The 19281-nt window shown below is 40.3% G+C and overlaps 1 protein-coding gene across 2 annotated transcripts in view; it reads left to right on the forward strand.

Annotated features, from left to right (window-relative positions):
• The window catches only part of CENPF (centromere protein F), a 61019-nt gene extending 44879 nt beyond the window's left edge, over positions 1 to 16140 (forward strand). Inside the window, exons 14-20 of one of the 2 annotated variants that reach the window (XM_004275243.3) lie at positions 813 to 965; positions 4051 to 4227; positions 4574 to 4735; positions 7018 to 7180; positions 8401 to 8877; positions 10320 to 10498; positions 15182 to 16140. In XM_004275243.3, coding sequence (XP_004275291.2) covers positions 813 to 965; positions 4051 to 4227; positions 4574 to 4735; positions 7018 to 7180; positions 8401 to 8877; positions 10320 to 10498; positions 15182 to 15385 — 1515 coding nt within the window. In that variant the 3' untranslated portion in view covers positions 15386 to 16140. The remainder of the gene's footprint in view (positions 1 to 812; positions 966 to 4050; positions 4228 to 4573; positions 4736 to 7017; positions 7181 to 8400; positions 8878 to 10319; positions 10499 to 15181) is intronic. The other variant, XM_033438010.2, reaches the window with a different exon arrangement.
• The last annotated feature ends 3141 nt before the right edge of the window (positions 16141 to 19281 follow it).

A 19281-nucleotide genomic window follows, 5' to 3' on the forward strand; every position in this document is an offset into this window, starting at 1 on the left:
AACTATTAAAGATACTGATACAATTGTAACTGATAGAACCCTCGTGGCTCCCGGGGCATGTCCTGGGGATTTTGTGCTTTCAGCCCCTCTTTTGTACTTTCTCCTCGGGCAGTCTCCTGTTCTGTTAGCTGATGTTTAAAGGGGAAAATCTGCCATCTGGAAGCTCAATTATTAAAGAAAAATTAAGTTTTTGCCCTATACTTACTGACCTAGGAAAGTGATTCCTTCAAATTAAGTTTTTACTGGGCAAATATTAAGAGACTGTCCAGAAAATACAATCAATCATACCTCTGTATTTTCCAAGAATTTCAAGTTTTTGTATGGCAATTATGGGTGGAGACAGACAAACTATACCAGGCTGTTTCAATCTGATATAGGGACGAATGTAAACAATACTGCTTTAACTGGTTTTAATGAATCATAGTCATGTTTCTTGCATTTTAGCATGGCATTTGGAGAATTAGTAAGAGATCCAAGAGCTGATAGATTAAGTCACTGCCTCATACAATCTCTGATATTTAAGTTTAATTCAAATCTTTACTTCTATGAAGGATTTTAAGACTTGGTAATATTATCTTTCTTTGTCATTCCTTTCCTTATTGTTGTCTTTTATTAAATCTTGCAGAGAAGAAAAGGTAAGCTTACCAGTAGGTTTTGAGAATATTAGTTGAGTGGATTAGTAAAGGGAGAATTAGCTGGGTTTTATTTTATTATTGGAAGCTAAGGCGAATGTCGTGAATATGCCATATAAGAGTGATTAATTTGATCAAACAGACAACCATAAGCAGATCCTAACGAAGAGGAAATTTCAGGTAAACACAATGACTGTGAAGGAAACTGAGCTGCAGAAGGAAATGCTTGCAATGGTACAGAAAACGACGGAGCTGAAAGAAGAGTTTAGTAGGGAGAAAAACAGGCTAACTGAAGATTTAAAATTAGTGTCGGAAGAAATGAAGAGCAGAAAAGTAAGTTTCTCTGTGACAGATTCATTACACTCTGATAATTCTTGTGCACTCTCTCCTTGTTTGTTTTTGTTAAGACCTTCTGTAATGTACTAAACTTTTTTTTTAGCTTTTGAAAAGAGTAACCCAAGCTCATGTCACGATCAGACCTGCAGTAATTTTCGCCATCCAGCACTGTCATGAGCCCGGAAGGAGTCAGGCGAGGCCCCTGAACACATGAAAATACCTGTCATGGAGCCCAAATATTTTTTTCATAGAAGATGACCCTTGTAACTACATTAATGCATACCAGAAATGGATTTCATGCTGCTTTCAGCAGGCTGTTGTCCTAGCCTGCCACAGATTACAAGCCAGAACTTGCTAGAGACAAATGCACTGATCTTGCAAAGAACTAACAAAGTAACAGAAAGAAAGTCATAGTAAGATGTAAAGTTGGAGCAGTCTTGGGGTGCTATTTTAGGGCAGGTTAGGGCAGAACTATAGCGTTTGGGCTGCCACTCCCACTGCTGGTCCCCTAATAGACATTGCTGATTCATGCGCTTTCTCCTGAATCTCTTTAACGCCAAGTCTTAGGTAGCAGCTACCATGCATGCAAATGGTAAACACTCCTATATTCATGAAGTCCTTGTGCAACTTCATCCCTAAGTAATTCTCAGAAAAGGACAGCAAAATATAATTGTGATTATGACCCAGAGTAATCACAAAAAGTTGAAACGATATTTGTAATGGCCTGTATAAGGAGTTGGGGAAGTTAGTGCTTTTCTTTCAATGTGGTATTTAATCTAATGAACATTGAAAAGCTTCAGCATTTAATCTCAGCAATTGGCTCATGGAATTTTCTGGCAATGCTGTGTGGAAGGAGTTCCTATGGATGATATTTGAGTCCTGCATCTGCTAAAATCTCCTTTGGTACTGAGCAGCTTGGGAGTATCCCAAGTATATTGTTATTTGTCTTTCATTTATAGGCTCTACTAAAAAGGAAAGCTAGGTGTTCAGCCTCAAGGCCATACATATGAGTTTGTTAGTCTGCAATGGCTTTATTCATTCTATAAACACGGCTAAGGTCAGAGGATAGAATGGAGGGCGATAGCTGTCCTGTGGTTCTTCCTGCACCCATAGAACTTACCATCTTGACATACAATAAATCATTAAATAGGAAGTATATCGAATAATCATAAACTGTTAAGTGCTATAAAGGAAACAAGATTCTTCACTGCAGAATATTTGGGAAGTGGAGTGTGGGGTAAGGAAGAACCTAATTTAGATGGCATGGCCAGAGAATGTCACGTGCAAGGCAAGGAGTCAGCCATGTGGAGAACAGGGCAGATGAAGGAGCCTTCTAGGTCTAGAGAGCAGAGTGGTAGAATCTCTGAAATTAGAAAAATCTTTGTACATTTTAGAAATGGAAAGGAAGCCATTGTGTCTGGAGTCAGATGGAAAATAATAGGAAAGAAGGTTGGAGCAGTAGGAAGGCATGGTAAAGAAACAGAGTAGAATCTAAAGTGACACCAAATACATGAGCTTGGAGATTGAAGGAAACGTTTAGGGTGGATACATGAATTGGGCTAGTTCAGAATATAGGTAGTGTTTAAAAAATTATGGGAATGGTAGAAAACATAGATGGAGAAGAGAAGATGGCTCAGGGCCTAGCCCAGATGCCCTCCAGCATGTAGGGTGAGGAAGAACCAGCAAAGAAACTGAGAAGGCAAGATGAGGCAAACCAGGAGAGTGTCATGTTCTAGAAGCCACGCATGGAGGCTATCTCAAGACCGAAGGAGTGGTCAGCGGCAGCACATACTTCCTGGAGTTCGAATGAGATGAGGGCTGAGGAGTCCTGGAATTTGCAACATGGAGCTTAACGATGCCGTGAAAAGCCATTTCAGGAGGAGCTGGGATGAAAGCAGGTTGGAGTGGGTTGAGGGTGAACGGTTGCTGAGGAAGTGGACACAGCATGTATATAAACACGTACAGAAACAGCTATTTGGGGTCAGGCACGGAGAAGCCAGATACCTCTAGGGCTGCAGTTTTGTTTTGTTTTGTTTTGTTTGCGGTACACGGGCCTCTCACTGTTCTGGCCTCTCCCGTTGCGGAGCACAGGCTCCGGACGCGCAGGCTCAGCGGCCATGGCTCACGGGCGCAGCCGCTCCGCGGTATGTGGGATCTTCCCAGACCGGGGCACAAACCCGCGTCCCCTTCATCGGCAGGCGGACTCTCAACCACTGCGCCACCAGGGAAGCCCTAGGGCTGCAGTTTTGATAGTCCTGCACAGTGAAGGGAGAGAAGGGCAGAAGAGTGGGGGGCCTTTGGAAGGAAATTCTTAAACTGATATAGAAGATGGAATCTAAGCTGGCCAAGGAAGAAAACGTAAGTCTGGAGGGGCTTGAGTGTGAAGGTGGTGGTGATGCTGCTAATGAGGTCAAGAAATTACTGCACTAGAAGTACTTAAATAAGTGAGCCTGGGAGCCTAGGAGGGTTTGGTCCAGAGTGTTTTAGTAGCGAAGTCCAGGTTTCAGAGACTCTGTGTTCCCCGTGGATGTAACCTTGGGCCGGAGCAAAGGAAATTGCCACTGGAGGTGAAATCGCCGTTTAAAGTGAATACAGTCATCCCTTGGTATCCACGGGGCATTGGTTCCAGGCCCTCCCCGGATTCCAGAATCCGCAGATGCTCAAGTCCCTTATGTAAAATGGCATAGTGTTTGCATATCACCTGCACACATCCTCCGGTATACTTTAAGTCATCTCTACATTACTTAAAATACCTAATACTACCTAAATAGTTGTAAATACAATGTTAATGCTGTGTAAAAAGTTGCTGGTACACAGCAAATTCAAGTTTGGCTTTTTGGAAATTTCTGGAATTTGTGTTTTGGAATATTTTTCTTCTGTAGTTGGTTGAATCAGTGAATGTGAAATCTGGGGAAACAGAGTGTTGACTGTACATTGCTAAGGATTTATAGCACTAATTCTATATAGATTGTCTTGCCTGTAAACTATTACAGGCAAGACAGTACTCAGTATTTTCTAGATGTTGATATATATATCCAGGCTCTTAATTATCTTCCCATGATTTTATTATTTTTCTCATTAGAGTCAACTGGAGGAGCTCATTCTAGAAAACAGTGAACTGAAGAAGAGTTTGGATTGTGTACACAAAGACCAGATGGAAAAGCAAGGGAAGATGAGAGAAGAAATAGCTGAATATCAGCTACGGCTTCAGGAAGCTGAAAAGAAACACCAGGCTTTGCTTCTGGATGTAAACAAACAGGTAAAAATGTGTGGTCTGGTGACTGGGGGAACTGGAGAGAGTGTGTTGACCATGGTGATGAGGCATTTTTTCCAAGAAGGTCAGTGTTCTGCATTATTATTATGATGTATAATCCTGTGAACATCCCATCCTATTAAGTTCCCTATCTTTCCACCAGTTACTTGCACATGTCTTATTTTATGACTTGATTTTTTTAAAAATACATTTCCGTCTTGGAGTAGAATAGTAAGGGAGTTGCAAAGACCATTTGAAATGGTCCCCGGATCAGCAGTTTTCTTTTTTGTTTGTTTTCTTTACAATATTTTCACCTGAGCCTCCTGGCTAAAGTAACATTTTTCTGCCCTAGTATGAAATGGAAATCCAGACATATCGAGAGAAATTAACTTCTAAGGAAGAATGTCTCAGCTCCCAGAAGGTGGAGATAGACCTCTTAAAGTCCAGTAAAGAAGAACTCAATAATTCTCTGAAAGTGACCACTGAGATTTTAGAAGAATTGAAGAAAACCAAGGTATGTTCACTTATCATTACTTCATGACTTAGAATGGTTCATACGTCTAACAGTGGTTTTAACAGTATGAAATTAAGTGCTTTCATTTTAATTTTCATGAAAAAAGTTTTTTGTAATCATAAATAATACCATTCATCACTTGTCTGCTGAGTTGTTTTTAAAAATTAGAGGATAGCCTGCAGTTCCATAGCTTGAATAAACTTCATTCATTGCTCAGTGAATCCTTTCAGAGTAGAGGATGTCAGAGACTTCTTGAGATGGATATGAAGAGCAAGCCAATAACAGATCAGGGCAGGCCCCTCCAGGTGTGGATAATAATAATTTGGTGGTGAAAGTCTTGCATGACTGGTCTTCAGGTTCACTGCTGTCACCAAACCCACGTTACCATGGCTTATGGGGAGATCAAGCACTTGGTCAGGTACACGTATGTGTATGTTCTCCTTTTCTTTTCCATGCAAGGACCATAAAACTTTTTTCTTTATAAAAAAAAGGAGGTGAGCCCTCATCTCAGTATTGTGAGACTGTAGAAGGTGCTACAGCAATTCTACCTGGAGAGGGAGGCTGTTTTGATACCCACAAAATTCTTTTCATAAAACAAATACCATCCAGAATGTACAATATGAACCTGGAAAATAAATATTTTTCAGTAAAGGTCAGAAAACTAGGTATAGATTTCTTATGTTTACAGCTCTTATACAATGATCAAGGTGAAGGAAATATACCAGTAAAATACAAACTAAGTGCAAAATAACATTAATGATCAATAATGTCCTGTTGCTACAAAATGAGAGATGTTAGGTTTAATAACAAGACAGAAGTAGCTTCAGGTCTAAGTTTTAATTTACTCACTTTCTCCTTTTTTTCAATCTTCGACAGTTGTACTGTGGGGAATGTCTATTTATATATATGCCGTGCACAAAATGGTACATTGTTAGTTGAGTCTATACAAATCTTATATAATTTTAATGAAGTAGAAGTTGATAAGCATCGCTTTCTTTCTTTCTTTATTTATTTTGGCTGCGCTGGGTCTTAGTTATGGCATGTGGGATCTTCGTGGCAACATGCAAGATCTTTAGGTGTGGCATGTGGACTTCTTAGTTGCGGCATGCGGGCTTCTTAGTTGTGGCATGCATGTGGAATCTAGTTCCTTGACCAGGGATCGAACCCAGGCCCCCTGCATTGGGAGCGTGGAGGGCTACCCACTGGACCAGCAGGGAAGTCCCAGCATTGTTGAAATTGAATTAAATCTATCTCTAATCCAATTATTGTTGGAATCAGAAATAGAAAGTTCTGAAAGTGCAGATTTACTGCAACATTGCTAATAAATTATCTCAAGGTGAAATGTGCAAAGAATGAAATCTACTTGTAACATGAATGCGATGCTCAGGTTCTTCTTTTTTTTTTTTTTTAATAGTTGGTCTGCCTTTATATGTTCATGATCTCTTATCAGAAACTCTTAGAGCTAGATTGTTTTACAATTCTGCATTTCTTAGATATTGCATAATACAATGCATATGCCACATATTACATAATGTCCCATCAGAATCTTGGGGTAATACTTCATAATCAAATTCATATTTCTACAGCAAAATGTATGAATATTTTTACAAGGTGGGATAAATAAAGGAATAAATTCCTTCATATCTGTTCAAGTCAAGTTTTGCCTAGAAATCATTTTCAGAGCTTTTTTTTTTTTGATTTTGCAATTGTGCTTAAGGAACTGTGAACATGTTCTACTGAGAAGTGCTCGATGACATAATTCTGCCACCATTCTATTCACTTTTTGTTTGAGCTGCTATAAAATTTAAATTTGTATTGTAAACCATAATATCATTTGGCCTTAAATTTGTGTTGTGAGCCGTAGTATCACTTGGTGTGACGAAACAAATGCCATCTTAGGTATTGAAATTGTGCAACAGCACAGATCACAAAAGGGAACAATTCTGTCATCTAGAGTGTTTGGCCTACCAAGAATATGTGCACGGACCCTTGGCCCCTACCTCCCGGTGTGATTCCTATTGGATAAACACAGACATAGTGGGCTACTTAATAGGACATTATATTAAGAACTGTGACTGATGCTTGCTGATACTAAGAAAGGTAGTGACAAAACCACAGTGTCTACTGGGGGGACTTAGGACACTGAGCAGAGAAGATGAATTGTTTTGAAGATAATAGTTCTTAAATTTATAGCATATGATTCTTAATTATATCTTATTATTTTTCCATATGCTTATGAAAAGCAATTCAAGGTTTTAAGTGGAATTACTTCTATTTTGTAGATGGAAAATCTAAAATATGCAGATAAGTTGAAGAAGGAAAACGATCGTGCCCAGGGGAAAATAAAGTTGTTGATCAAATCCTGTAAACAGCTGGAAGAAGAAAAGGAGATGTTGCAGAAAGAGGTATCTCATCTTGAAGCTGCGCGAGAGAAACAGAAAGCAGGTCGGTGTTAACTGGGTACATCAGTGAACCCAGACTGTTTTCCACTAGTGAATCATACACTTACGGTGTGTCTGCATGGAAAGTGTCGTTAGTGCTCTGTTCTATGACTGCATGCTGATTTTCAGCAGTTAGCCGTTTTCAGCATTTTCCAATTTCAGAATTTTGTGCTTAGCTTGGGGCCATTAATAGGATTCAGAATGAAGCCTGCATTTTAAAAACAGAATTATTGCATCTTCTGTTCTATAAAACATACAAAAAACTGGTAGCCCTTTCTGCTAATGAGCCTTTCCAAGAAGGGTTTTTCATGTGGATGTCCATGATGTAGTTCTAATGTAAAGGAACACTGGCATGTGAGCTGGCATTGGTAATTTATAAACAGCTGATTCTGGTTGGCCTTGGCCCATCCTGGTGGGTCAACTAAATGGAAGGGTTGGGGGCTATATTTTTGGGTATGGAGGTGAAATAAAAAAGAAATGACAACTCTTCCTGCCACTTTTCTCCACGTATGCCCCCAGAGTGGAATGCTTTTTCTGTGTGGATAGATGATGGCAAGCATAGTATAAGTGCCTCTTTTGGACCATACATAAATTGGCACGGGTGGGAGATCAACAGTCTTGCCTCCTGAGAAGAGTACTCAGAATGGATTGGGGCTCCAGGGAGTGTCTCTAATGGAATCAGTGCCAACCAGGCAGCTATAAGTTACTGAGACCTCTTCCCTTGTAGTATCCCTCAAGCCCTTGTCCATCAGATCCTCCATTGCCTCCAAATGGTTTTCAGAACTTCTTTGGCCTTGTCTCGTCACTGGCCCTTTCCTATCTCCCAAAGCCATTACAGCAGTGACTTTATATTCTCTTGTGACTTTTACTGTTCATTCCCTTACAATAGAAAGGACGGACGGGAAAATCGGGGATGTAATAAATTAATTCATTTGATGTCACATGATAACTACAAGAAGGTTTGATGGATTGGCTGAAATATGAGTTTGAGATTTTGGTGGGTTATGTTTAAGCTATCCCAATAAGTATGTAACTCACTAGAATATGTATGTTGATATGATCCCTCCCAAACAAGAACTATAAGAACATACACAGATAGACCTTCTGCCACTCTTCCCAAAAATAAAAATCAAGAAGCAAGTCTAAGGTTATCTGCTTGCTGATGCCCAGTGTTAATCAGAGAAGCGTCAAGTTACAAATGATGTGTCGCTTTATTTTTGACAGGTACTGTTGTGGATGCTAATGTTGATGAATTAATGACCGAGATGAAAGAACTGAAAGAAACCCTTGAAGAAAAAACCAAGGAGGCAGACGAATACCTGGATAAATACTGTTCCCTGCTTATAAGCCATGAGAAATTAGAGAAAGCCAAAGAGATGTTAGAAACACAGGTTGCCCGTCTGAGTTCACAACAATCTAAACTTAATCTTCGAAGTTCTCCTTCGCTGAATTCAGTTGTTCCAGGACCATCCCCAGTCCCTTCTGCTACTGAAAAGAAGTTATCATCTGGCCAAAATAAAGCTTCAGGCAAGAGGCAAAGGTCCGGTGGGATTCGGGAGGATGGGGGAGAAACCACACCTTCTACACCAGAGAAATTTTCTAAAAAAAGTAGGAAAGCAGTCAAAAGTGGTATTCACCCTGCAGAGGAGGCAGAAGACGCTGAGCCTGAGCCAGAGGGACTTCCAGAAGTTGTAAAGAAAGGTACTCTTAATTCAAAAAGTATTTGTGTTCTTTTGAAAGTGCTTATAAAAATTCACATACAAAAAGACAGAAGCATTTATTTTTTAGGTTATTGCGTAACAGTACTCGTTGACCTTCAGAAGCAATAGTCCACTGTTAAATTGGTAAGGTATATACTTTCTTTTCTGTCATGAGAGAATGGCTAAGATCTAATTACTCATGTCACAGTACCAAAAGTACTAGGAGATTTGGAAAATGGCTGTCAAAAACCTGTTTAGAAATTGGCATTTCTGTGTTGAAAAATCCCCAACTCAAAGACACCCTTTGAGCTTTCCCACCTTCAGTCCTGTGTGACCCCCAGGTAGTGGGTGAGCTAGAGGATGGGCCTGATGATGCTGGACCCCTGGCTGAAGCCACTTACCACTTTTTTTTTTTTTTGAAACCCACTGGTGCTCCAAGTGCGGCCCAGAGATTGGGGCCAGTCTAGGAACTTTTGTTACTGCTCCATGATCAAAACAATGTATAGAAGTCAAGAGTAAGAGTTTGAAATTTTCATAGCCCTTTGCTATTGTTGCAACATTCAAGCACATAATCAGTTCTCTATTAGATTCATTCTTATTGTACTATACAAAAGTATCATTCCACAGCAGATGGGAAATTACTTCCCACCCCTCCCCCGCAAAATATCAAAACCAATTTTTTGCCATAGATAGTTTGAGAAGCACTGCTCTGAGTAGCTCTAGGCTTTAGGAAATCTAACCCCTAAATAGTTAGCTATCTCTTTCTCGTTTCTGTTTTTTATTTGTAGTTAAAGGGTTAAAAACAAAGCAAAACCACATGCTGCTGTAGTTACTGTAGTTACTTTAATGCTGTGTGTGACATGCTTTCTTTAAGTATCCTTGGCATTGCCCTTCACCTCTCAGTCATCACAGGTCCTGTCAGTTCCCTCTGTGGAAGGAGATGATGAGTGCAGAGCAAGGTCAAATCTCTCCTCCCACATAGTTTTTCTGCCTGAGAGTAATTACCTCAAGTAGCTGCTACCATTTCACATTTTCCTCCTTTCCACAAGAGCAGACCTTTTCTTTTATATCTTTCCTTTCCATTTCACCCATTGTTTCCTCCTCTAATCCAAATCTTACAGGAAGGCCTGCTGGTGTGTTCTTCTTAGAAAAGTGCGAGTTACGACATCCACATAAAAGAAGCAGGAAAAATTTTTTCTGTTTAATGTTATTTTCCCCATGTGGTTTCTTACGTTTCTAATAAGAAAAAAACCTGTTAGTGATTTATTCAATTTGATGACTCCAGGGTAACTATGAATAAACTGTGTCCATTGTCCACTGTGGCTAGGAGAAAGTGTTTTCGGAGTCACCCTTATCCTTGTTCAAACTTTACCTAGTGAGTAGTACTCCCACCGTAGATAGAATTGGAGCCAGCAGTGTTGACAGGCAGCTTTTTGCCTTTAGGGTTTGCCGACATCCCAACAGGAAAGACTAGCCCATACATCCTGCGGAGAACAACCATGGTGACAAGGACCAGCCCCCGCCTTGCTGCACAGAAGTTAGCACCATCCCCACTAAGTCTCGACAAAGAAAATCTCGCTGAGACCTCCAAACCAACAGCTGGTGGCAGCAGATCACAAAAGGTAAACTACTGTGAACGTGTATCTACCGTTTGAAATCCAGGAAATGAGAGCATTATCTGGGCAAGGGTTTGACACTGCGCCCTCTGACTCAGGAGCTCTTCAAAGTCTGACCTTCCCCCTGGGGTATAAAGAAGTCAGTAGTGAGGAAAGTAGCGAGGAGATGCGAGGATAAACATCACATTACCCTGCCGCACAATCTTGTCCTTGACCCAGCGGGCCACTTAGAAATTGTTTGGCGGGAATTGGCGTTGTTAGATCAGAGCTCAGAGGGTCTGTAAGAAAGTTTCGGGCAGTACCATTGAAGGATTTGGCATGGGTACTGGTCATTGCTTGCTTCACAGTTTTCCCTCTCACCCATCTGCCCCCCAGCTGCTGACTCTTTGTGTTTCATTATTCCTTTACTTTCTACAAAAAGCACATATTTCAGTAGATATCTGGAGAAAGTAGCTCTGTTTACGGATGTCTCTAGTTTGATTGTTGAGGGTAGGGAGGGCTGGGATCTTAGGGACCTCTCTGCACCTTGCAAACAGCCCAGTCACGTTATTTAAAGCATAGAGGATATTTGCTTCACAGATCTTTGTCCCATTACAATAATCCATACCAGCATCTACCACTTATGTATGCAAAGTATATGTATTTTATGCAACTCAAGTTTTATTTTCTTATTTTATTGTACTCTCCTAGTAAGTAGTATTATAAAAGGAGGAAGAAAGTAAGACTTACGAAGATTGAACCTGCCCAGACTTAACACCTACTCTCTCTCTCAGCTCCAGTCTTGATCTTTTCCCATTGTTTCTCAAACTAGGGATTGCAGGAATCTTGTTGGAAGTTTCTAGAATGGCTCACAGATTTTTTTTTTTTAATGTCGTGATTTTACTTTGATTGCTTACTTGTCAGAGTTTAAGTATTCAATGATTACCTTGAACCAGCCAACAAAGCTTTGAAAGTGTAGTAACTGTATTTGTGTAAGGTAGTCATTCTTAAGTGGGCAGGCATGCTCCTCAGTAGGATTTTAGACACCAAATACAAAGACACTGGTGATTAGTTGCATCAAAGCAAGAACATATATGCACATGTTTGCTATGTTGATGTATAAGGGCTTTAAGGATTAAGGAATTTATGCCTACTATTAAGTTTGTTCATAACTTACATTATAATAAAAATTTGATTAACTCAGGAGTGAGGAAGAAGGGTCTGAGGTTTTCTTTCACTTATTAAAATGGGCCCATTCATGACTTGTATTAGAAGTATTCTACTGTGTTGTGCAAATGTCTTCCCCATCCCCACCCCTCCACCCACCTTTTTATCTTTTTTTTTCTTTTTCCTCACTCACTCACTCACTCACATTTGGATTTAACTCTTGGATGTTGGTAGCAATAGAACACTGAAGAGTACACTGGAGTAGGTCCTGACTTTCCAAGGGACAATAAGAACAGCTTCTTTTCCATAAAGTAACTAGCACCTTTAAAGAGTGAAGCTTCCAGGTTTGACTAAAGCTATTAACCACAAGCTAATTCCTGAAATGAAGTATTTGGCTCTTTTAAAACAGGAAATCATGATACATAGGTAGTACCCTGTACGTCCTGCTATTTCACGGCAGCTCACTTTACTGTAACTACTCTCCTAAATGTCTGCCTTCTGAGTTCCAGTACGACTTCTGCGATGTTCCTGGTTATGTTTACAGTTTACCTGTGTCCTCATGTCTAGTAGAGATATTTGTTGAATGAATGGAGCTGTGAATGTTCTGAAGTGATTGCAATAATAGATGTTTAAAGGTGTGTTAGGAAATCACCTCATGAAATCATCATATGGGTCATTTTTCCCTTCTTTTATGAGGAATTGATGTTATTTAAAGCAGTTTCCATGTGGAGTTTAGACTTACTATCTAAGAAAGAGAGCTTTGCACGCTAGGGGGCCTGCTCTCCACGCTGCTGTCGCATCTGCTGAGGACAGAGCAATAACCATGGTTGCCTGCAGACCTGTGTGCTTGCTTTAGCTACAGGCTGCAGTAGGCACCAGTGGTTATGCATTGCTAAGCAATTTTGTGCACTTGTGCACATGAATGGAGGGTGGTTCCTCTTGAAAGAAGGTTATAGGGGACTTCATGACTAGATGTAAGCCTTTGAAACCCGGCCTATTGATTTTTTTTTTAATATATATAAATTTATTTATTTTTGGCTGTGTTGGGTCTTCGTTGCTGCATGCGGGCTTTCTCTAGTTGCGGCGAGCGGGGGCTACTCTTCGTTGCGGTGCGCAGGCTTCTCATTGCAGTGGCTTCTCTTGCTGTGGAGCACGGGCTCTAGGTGCATGGGCTTCAGTAGTTGCGGCACGCGGGCTCAGTAGTTGTGGCTCACGGGCTCTAGAGCACAGGCTCAGTAGTTGTGGTGTATAGGCTTTGTTGCTCCGTGGCATGTGGGATCTTCCTGGACCAGGGATCGAACCCGTGCCCCCTGCGTTGGCAGGCAGATTCTCAACCACTGCGCCACCAGAGAAGCCCCAGCCTATTGATTTTTAATTTAATTCAGCATTTTCTGAATCACCTTATAAAATGCTTGCCTCATCTGTTGAGCATATTTCATCATTCAGTTTGAAAAAAGAGAGAGCAAGGTGTCGTTTCCTAAAGCAGTTGCTTAGAAACTTGGGATTATGAGCCTTTGCCTGAAGTCACTGGCTGAGTGTTGAGAGATTTCCTAGATCGTTTAACGGAACCTTTAGTGACATCTGACAAGTTCAAAGGGGAACATGGGTAAAATGCGGATTAGGTGAGGATCACTCTCTGTTATGTCTCTGGGATGAATAAGCCCAGAGCTCCTAGTTTGCTGGGAACAAGGGAGTTGTGATTGTGTGTAAACTTGATCTGAATCTAGGGTTGGTAGTCAGCTCCAGAGGACCGTCCACTAATTGTAGAAGATGATGGTGAGGCCGTCACCACAGAGTCGGTCAGCAGTTCGTGGGGTCTTAGCTATTTTTCCTACTAATGAGATTCATTTCCAATGAGCCATTTGCATACCTGCCCTCTCCCCACTGTGGCTGCAGACACAGTTTGTAAGACAGTCAGGGTATGGGTGCACTTAATAGCTTAAGTACCTGGTAAGTCCGACCTCACCTAGTTATGGGTGAGTCTGAGGCTAACTAACCAACATGAGGATCAAATCCATAGTGTAAACTCTGATCACCGGCTACAGTTTCGTCAATTCAGAATCAAAGAAATTGAGTCTAGAGGGGGAGGCCAAAGGGTGGGCTTTGGCTATTTAATTGGGTTTCAGGAATTGAGTAGCTTAAATTCTCTTTCCCCAGCTTGATCTCTTCATCCCCCTGCTTTTAATGGTGAATCTAAAGGTTTGATTCTCCTGCAGCTGTTGGGTTCAAGGGAAGTGTGTTTTTGTATCACTTTCTACTTTAAAAAAAAAAGAGGAAAAGAAAAAGGAGTGCCAGTAAAACTCTGGTTTTTTTTCCTTCAACTTTCCATGGACAGTAATTTTCCATTAAGTCCTAATCCTTCAAGGCTGCTCCTTTTAAATGTCCTGCACATCCTCTGAGGTAGAGGCAAGCTTTCCAGGGATCTGATCTGTCGGCCAGATTTACTGTGTTTTCTGTAATGAACAGTATTTAGCTGCCTTTTAAGACCACGTACTTCCTATGGAAAGAATATAAACGGGGAAATAATTTCCATTCTTTCTTCTTACTGCTTCAGAAGGAGGTCACCGGCAGTCCATTGCACAGGGAGTGACGTGTCCCATAGCCGCTTATCAGGCTTGGTCCTGAGCACGTTGGTGCTGAGCACCCTTGTTAAGAGTCCTTCCTCTTTCTCTTTTACAAATCTTCCTACCTGAATTGTCTACTCTTGCCTTTCACTTTGGTTAAGTGACGTTTTTTCTGTGCTTCGTCTGTCGTGCTCTTCTTTCTCTTTCCCGACCCCATATCTTTTTTCGCTACCATGGAAACCTCAAAAATATCTCGACTTTACCAGCTACCCTGCCCTTTCATCTACTTCTTAAAGTCTCGCATTTTTGAGATTCCCTCTTTCTCTTAAAAGGCAGGACATCAGAAAGGGAATTTACTTTTTTCTGGACTTTATTATTAGATAGCTGCCCTTCTGCCATAAACCAAATATGGGAATAAAACAACAATGTAAGGGGAATGATTAAAATGCTGGTATGTGAGGAAGAGGTTCTAGGTCTTTTAAATGTTGTAAGTAAAGCTTCCACTCTATGAAGGTGGTATTACTCATTTGTAATACGTTCATTTGAATGACAGCAGGGGCTCAGTTAAGATAAATGGAAGCTGCTTTGGGTTCTTATTTAGGCAAATATTGAATGTTTGCCAGGTAGGCATATTCTGGGCACTATGCATGCAAAGGTAAAGAGGACATAGTCTTTGCCCTCGAAGAGCGTACCTTCTGACCTGAGAATGTCATACTGGCCTTGGGAGTGAGTTTGCGGCCGTCAGAGGTGTCAAGGGAAGCTTGCAAGGCGGCTGGCTGGTCAGAGGTTGTGTCCGACTCTTCTCTCTAGCTTCTCTGTTAGATGGGGGCCTGTTTTTGGGGAAGAAGAAATAGTAAAACTGTGTACAACTCCTAGAAGAAGAATTTAACTTCAAATTTGGTGATCTAAGTGCTTGAGTTTTCATGTTGTAGAAATGTGAATGTGATTTAAACCTCTAACAACGACGCTTGTGTTGCAGGTCAAGGTTACTCAACAGAGCCCAGTGGATTCAGGCACTGCCCTCCGAGAACCCACCACCAGATCTCTCTCCATCAGTAACCTTCCTGAGAGAAGTTCGGCTGACAGCCCCAGGGAGGGCCTGAGGGCCAAGCAAGGCCGGCTGGCTCCCAGCCCAGAAGCTGGCCCCGAGTCCAAGGGCAGTGAGAACTGTAGGGTCCAGTAGAAGAGCCCTTGTGTGTCAGCACCCCTGGAAGGTGGCTGTAGTTGAATAGAAGGCAGTGTGTCTGTGGGGTTTTTCTTTATTCAGGGAGCACATTATCAGAGGGAAGAAAACAATTCCTTATAAATCTAAATATGTTGGACTCTTTAGATCTCCCCTGTATAACAGTTAGAAAAGTTTGGAAGCACTGATTACCTCTTCATTGATATTCCTCTTCTGTAATGTATAATAGTCCTGTATAAAGCTTTTCGGTAATGTTAACACAAATGGCAAGCACTATATAACAACTCCTGTTTTTATACGGATTTTTACACTAAAAAATTGCAAAACATTTTTTACTTGCAACAAACAGCTCCCAGGAAAATGTAAACTTGCCTTATGGTATTTCCTTGGTATAGTGTTAAGCATAAAATAATTTTAGATCAAGAATTTCTTTGAGTTGAGTAAAACAAAAGAAAACAATGTTATATGTGTTCAAGGAAAACATGCGCACAAATACATATGTGGGTGTGTCCCTCCTCTTCCAATGTGTTTTCTAAATCTTGGCTTATATAACCTGTACATATTTGTGTGTGGGGTAGTGGGATTTGTGTGTTGATTTCCAATTAGCCTGGTTGCAGACTCCTCAGAGGTGTAGCATACCGAGTTTTCTGTCATTGTGCTGTTTCTGTTGAAGACCAATTTGTTGTAGTATTTTCATATGCATTCTGATAAATGGTGATCTTCTATTAAAATATGGCATATTTTCTATTAAAAAATTCACCTTTGTTTTCTGTAAAAATGATTCCTAAATATAAATATACTATGAACATTGGTACCATTTCTTGCTAACTTCACCAGCCTCTTATAATAGTAAAAATGTTTTAACAACCGATATTACTATATTTAGTGCATGTATTCAGTTATATTAAAAGACATGATTTGGAATATGGGTCATGAAGGTTATGTAGGCATATAATATGTCCAGCCAGCGCTTAGCACATTGTGTGTACCCATTAAATCCCATCAGCAAGGATACAAGTATGTGGTATTTTCCAGCTCATTTACGGATGACAGGGTTTTGAAAATATGCAGGCATTATGAGCCATATCAATTCCAAAAACTTTGGAACAAGTCCTTGTGTCCTTGAATCGGGGTAAAGATGTTTTCCAGGACATGAGCTAGTAAAAGATAATTTGCTCTTGACTTCCAGTTCAGATTGATGTGTAAACCTTGACAAATACTATCATTTATATTTTAAAATTGTCCTTTGCCAGATGGCCTCTATGGTTGGATAATGCTTCAATAATATTAAGCTACTTAGTATTCATCCACTGAGAGTGGTATCCTGACTTTCCTCCTGTTTTTTCTGTTGCTCGAGGTTGTGGTCTGGTGCAATATCCTTACCATAAATCATCCCAAGGCTGCCATGTGCTCAAGGGCATGGCCCAGAGTAGACATTGCTGGGATCAGGCCATCAGCTTTATTGGCTGTCTCCAGTTTTTGGAAGATTCCACTCAATAGGTCTGGCTGGGCGGTTTGGTGAGTCCTTGAAAGCATCTTCATCTTTTCCTAGGTGAACTGTAGTTGCTCTTCCTTGTTATAGGAAGTACTCAGCATGCCTTCCATTTTCAGAATTGTAGAGAATTGTTCACAGTCTTATAAATGGACAGCAAGGACATTAAATATTCTTTTCCTTGAGCTAATAATACTTGTTACCCTAGGAGCTGAGCTGCATATAGGATGAAAACTAAATACAGGACAATCCCAACTACTGAAGTACCTAATAAGCCAGGTGAGTCACAAATAAGATCCCAGCTGAAAAATCATATGGGAAAATAACCAAGTCCAGAGATCTAGGGATTTGATTCTCATCTGTTCAAAGAGGGGCTTGGTTGAGATGATTTTTCCCTCTTGAATATTCTGTAGGAATTGAGATGGCCCTTTGTGTTGTTGGGAGTTATCAGGAGTCCAAAGGGACTATGCTCTCCCTCCCACTTCTACTCACATAAGCTGCCTTCCCTTTAGAGGAAGGGGCTTCACGCTAAGTTCACTGACTAGAGAGAACACTGAGGGAATAGAACTTGGGTAGCTTCAGAAGAACCAGGCCGTTCGTTCTAATTAGAAAAGACTGAGGACCTGAAACTAGCATCCTACCTCCAGGTAGACCTATGTATCTAATGGCACTATTCACATGAGCTGTGGCTCAGCTACTTAAAACACTGTGGAAAATTATAGTCATTTCACATGTTTGCTCAAACCTTACACCTTTGTGAGGTAGACATTAGGATCTCCATTTCATAGGCTAGCATTAAGTAAGAGACATGGAGCTTCTGACTCATGTCTGGAGAGAGCTTGTTAATAATAACAGTGTGTCTCACAACAAGCTTGCAAAACGGGGATTATACTTATTGGATAAAAGATGATGTAGGCTCAGAGGGTTGAAGTATTTCAACCATGGTGTTCGTGAACATAGAGCCCACTCTATTTCTTGTTTATATTGTGCCTCTCTAGGAGCAGTCTGTTCCAGAATAATTCTGATAGCACAAATATGCCTGTGATAGAAGTAGCTTTTCCTCTCTGTGTAATGGAGATGTCCTTCAGTCTAGGATGATGGCATCTGACTTGTGTTACCTATTGAATTTTCAAAATCATAAAATGAGATAAGCTATAAATTTCAGCTTCTAAAAATTGTAACTACTAACTCAGTGCATAAGCACTATTTATTTAAATAAAAGCAAATCTTTTTAAAGAGTCTGTTGGAAAACTTGAAAAATCTAAAGATTTGTAAGGCTTTGAATATGCAAGTTTAGTATAATGTAGACGTTAAAAGTCAGGTGTCAGAATGCCTGGGCTCCCCAAGTGACCTTGGGCCAAGTTTGACCTTCACTATGCCCCAGTTTCTTCTGGTAGAATTGGGAATAATAATAATACTCCTGACGTTGTCATGATAATTAAATTAATCGGTTACTATTTAACTATACATAGGATTTTGCACTCTGTTGGTTATTCTGTATACATATAATTAGAAAATTTTTTAAATTGCAGTTTACAATTGTTAGATAAATCTTTTCATCCAACACTACACATTAATTTCAGATGAAGTTCTGTCCTACAAAATTCTCACCATTCTCAAAACCACTAATGCTTATTTTGCAAATGAGTTTAATCACTGTAGAATTGTTCATATCATTCAATTACTGATCTTGCAAATGTACTGTCCACTGGTTTTGGTTTTTCTTTGGTTGGCTCGTTAAAAATACCCAAAGAAAACAATTGCTGCAATTTTAATTACAAATGAGTTGTGTTGCTGAAGTTCATATAAACTGACCATTTGGAACTCAAAATACATTTCTTTATAGAAACAACATTGCAAATTGTGCCTAATTCAAGCTTAGAAAGTTAATTGAGTTCACACATAATATATTAAAAATGGGAATTACTTTTGTTGCAACTATCAGAACCTCCACTTATAGCATTGTTTTACTGGAAAAATATATTTTAAGCATTGAGTTACCAGAAACTCATTTTTCTACCCCTCAACCATTTTTACTACACCCTTCCCATCCTGTGGTGTTGGACAGGAATTTTCTAGTGGTTTCTGGAGAGTAATAGGTGCGCAGATTCCTGTCTGCCACATTTCTAGCAGCAGCCTGTCCCGGTATGAAAGGGAAAGGGACGGCTTTTATGTTGGTTCTGATGCTGCAGGTAAGGTCTGTCCTGTGTAATGCTGATGTATTTATGTGTGTAGATATAAGTGGTATGTTCTATTGATGTTTTAGAAAATCACGAGGAAACACGCATATCCCCAAAGTTCATACATTTTTGTTGACTTGCAGATTGAGTTCCAGCACAGAAAATGCCACCAGCCCTCATCCCCTCAAAGTAAAGAATGTGGGAGGTGAATAAGATGACAGTTC

The sequence above is a fragment of the Orcinus orca genome, chromosome 1 (genome assembly GCF_937001465.1).
Source record: "Orcinus orca chromosome 1, mOrcOrc1.1, whole genome shotgun sequence".
In the NCBI taxonomy this organism is placed as follows: domain Eukaryota; kingdom Metazoa; phylum Chordata; class Mammalia; order Artiodactyla; family Delphinidae; genus Orcinus; species Orcinus orca.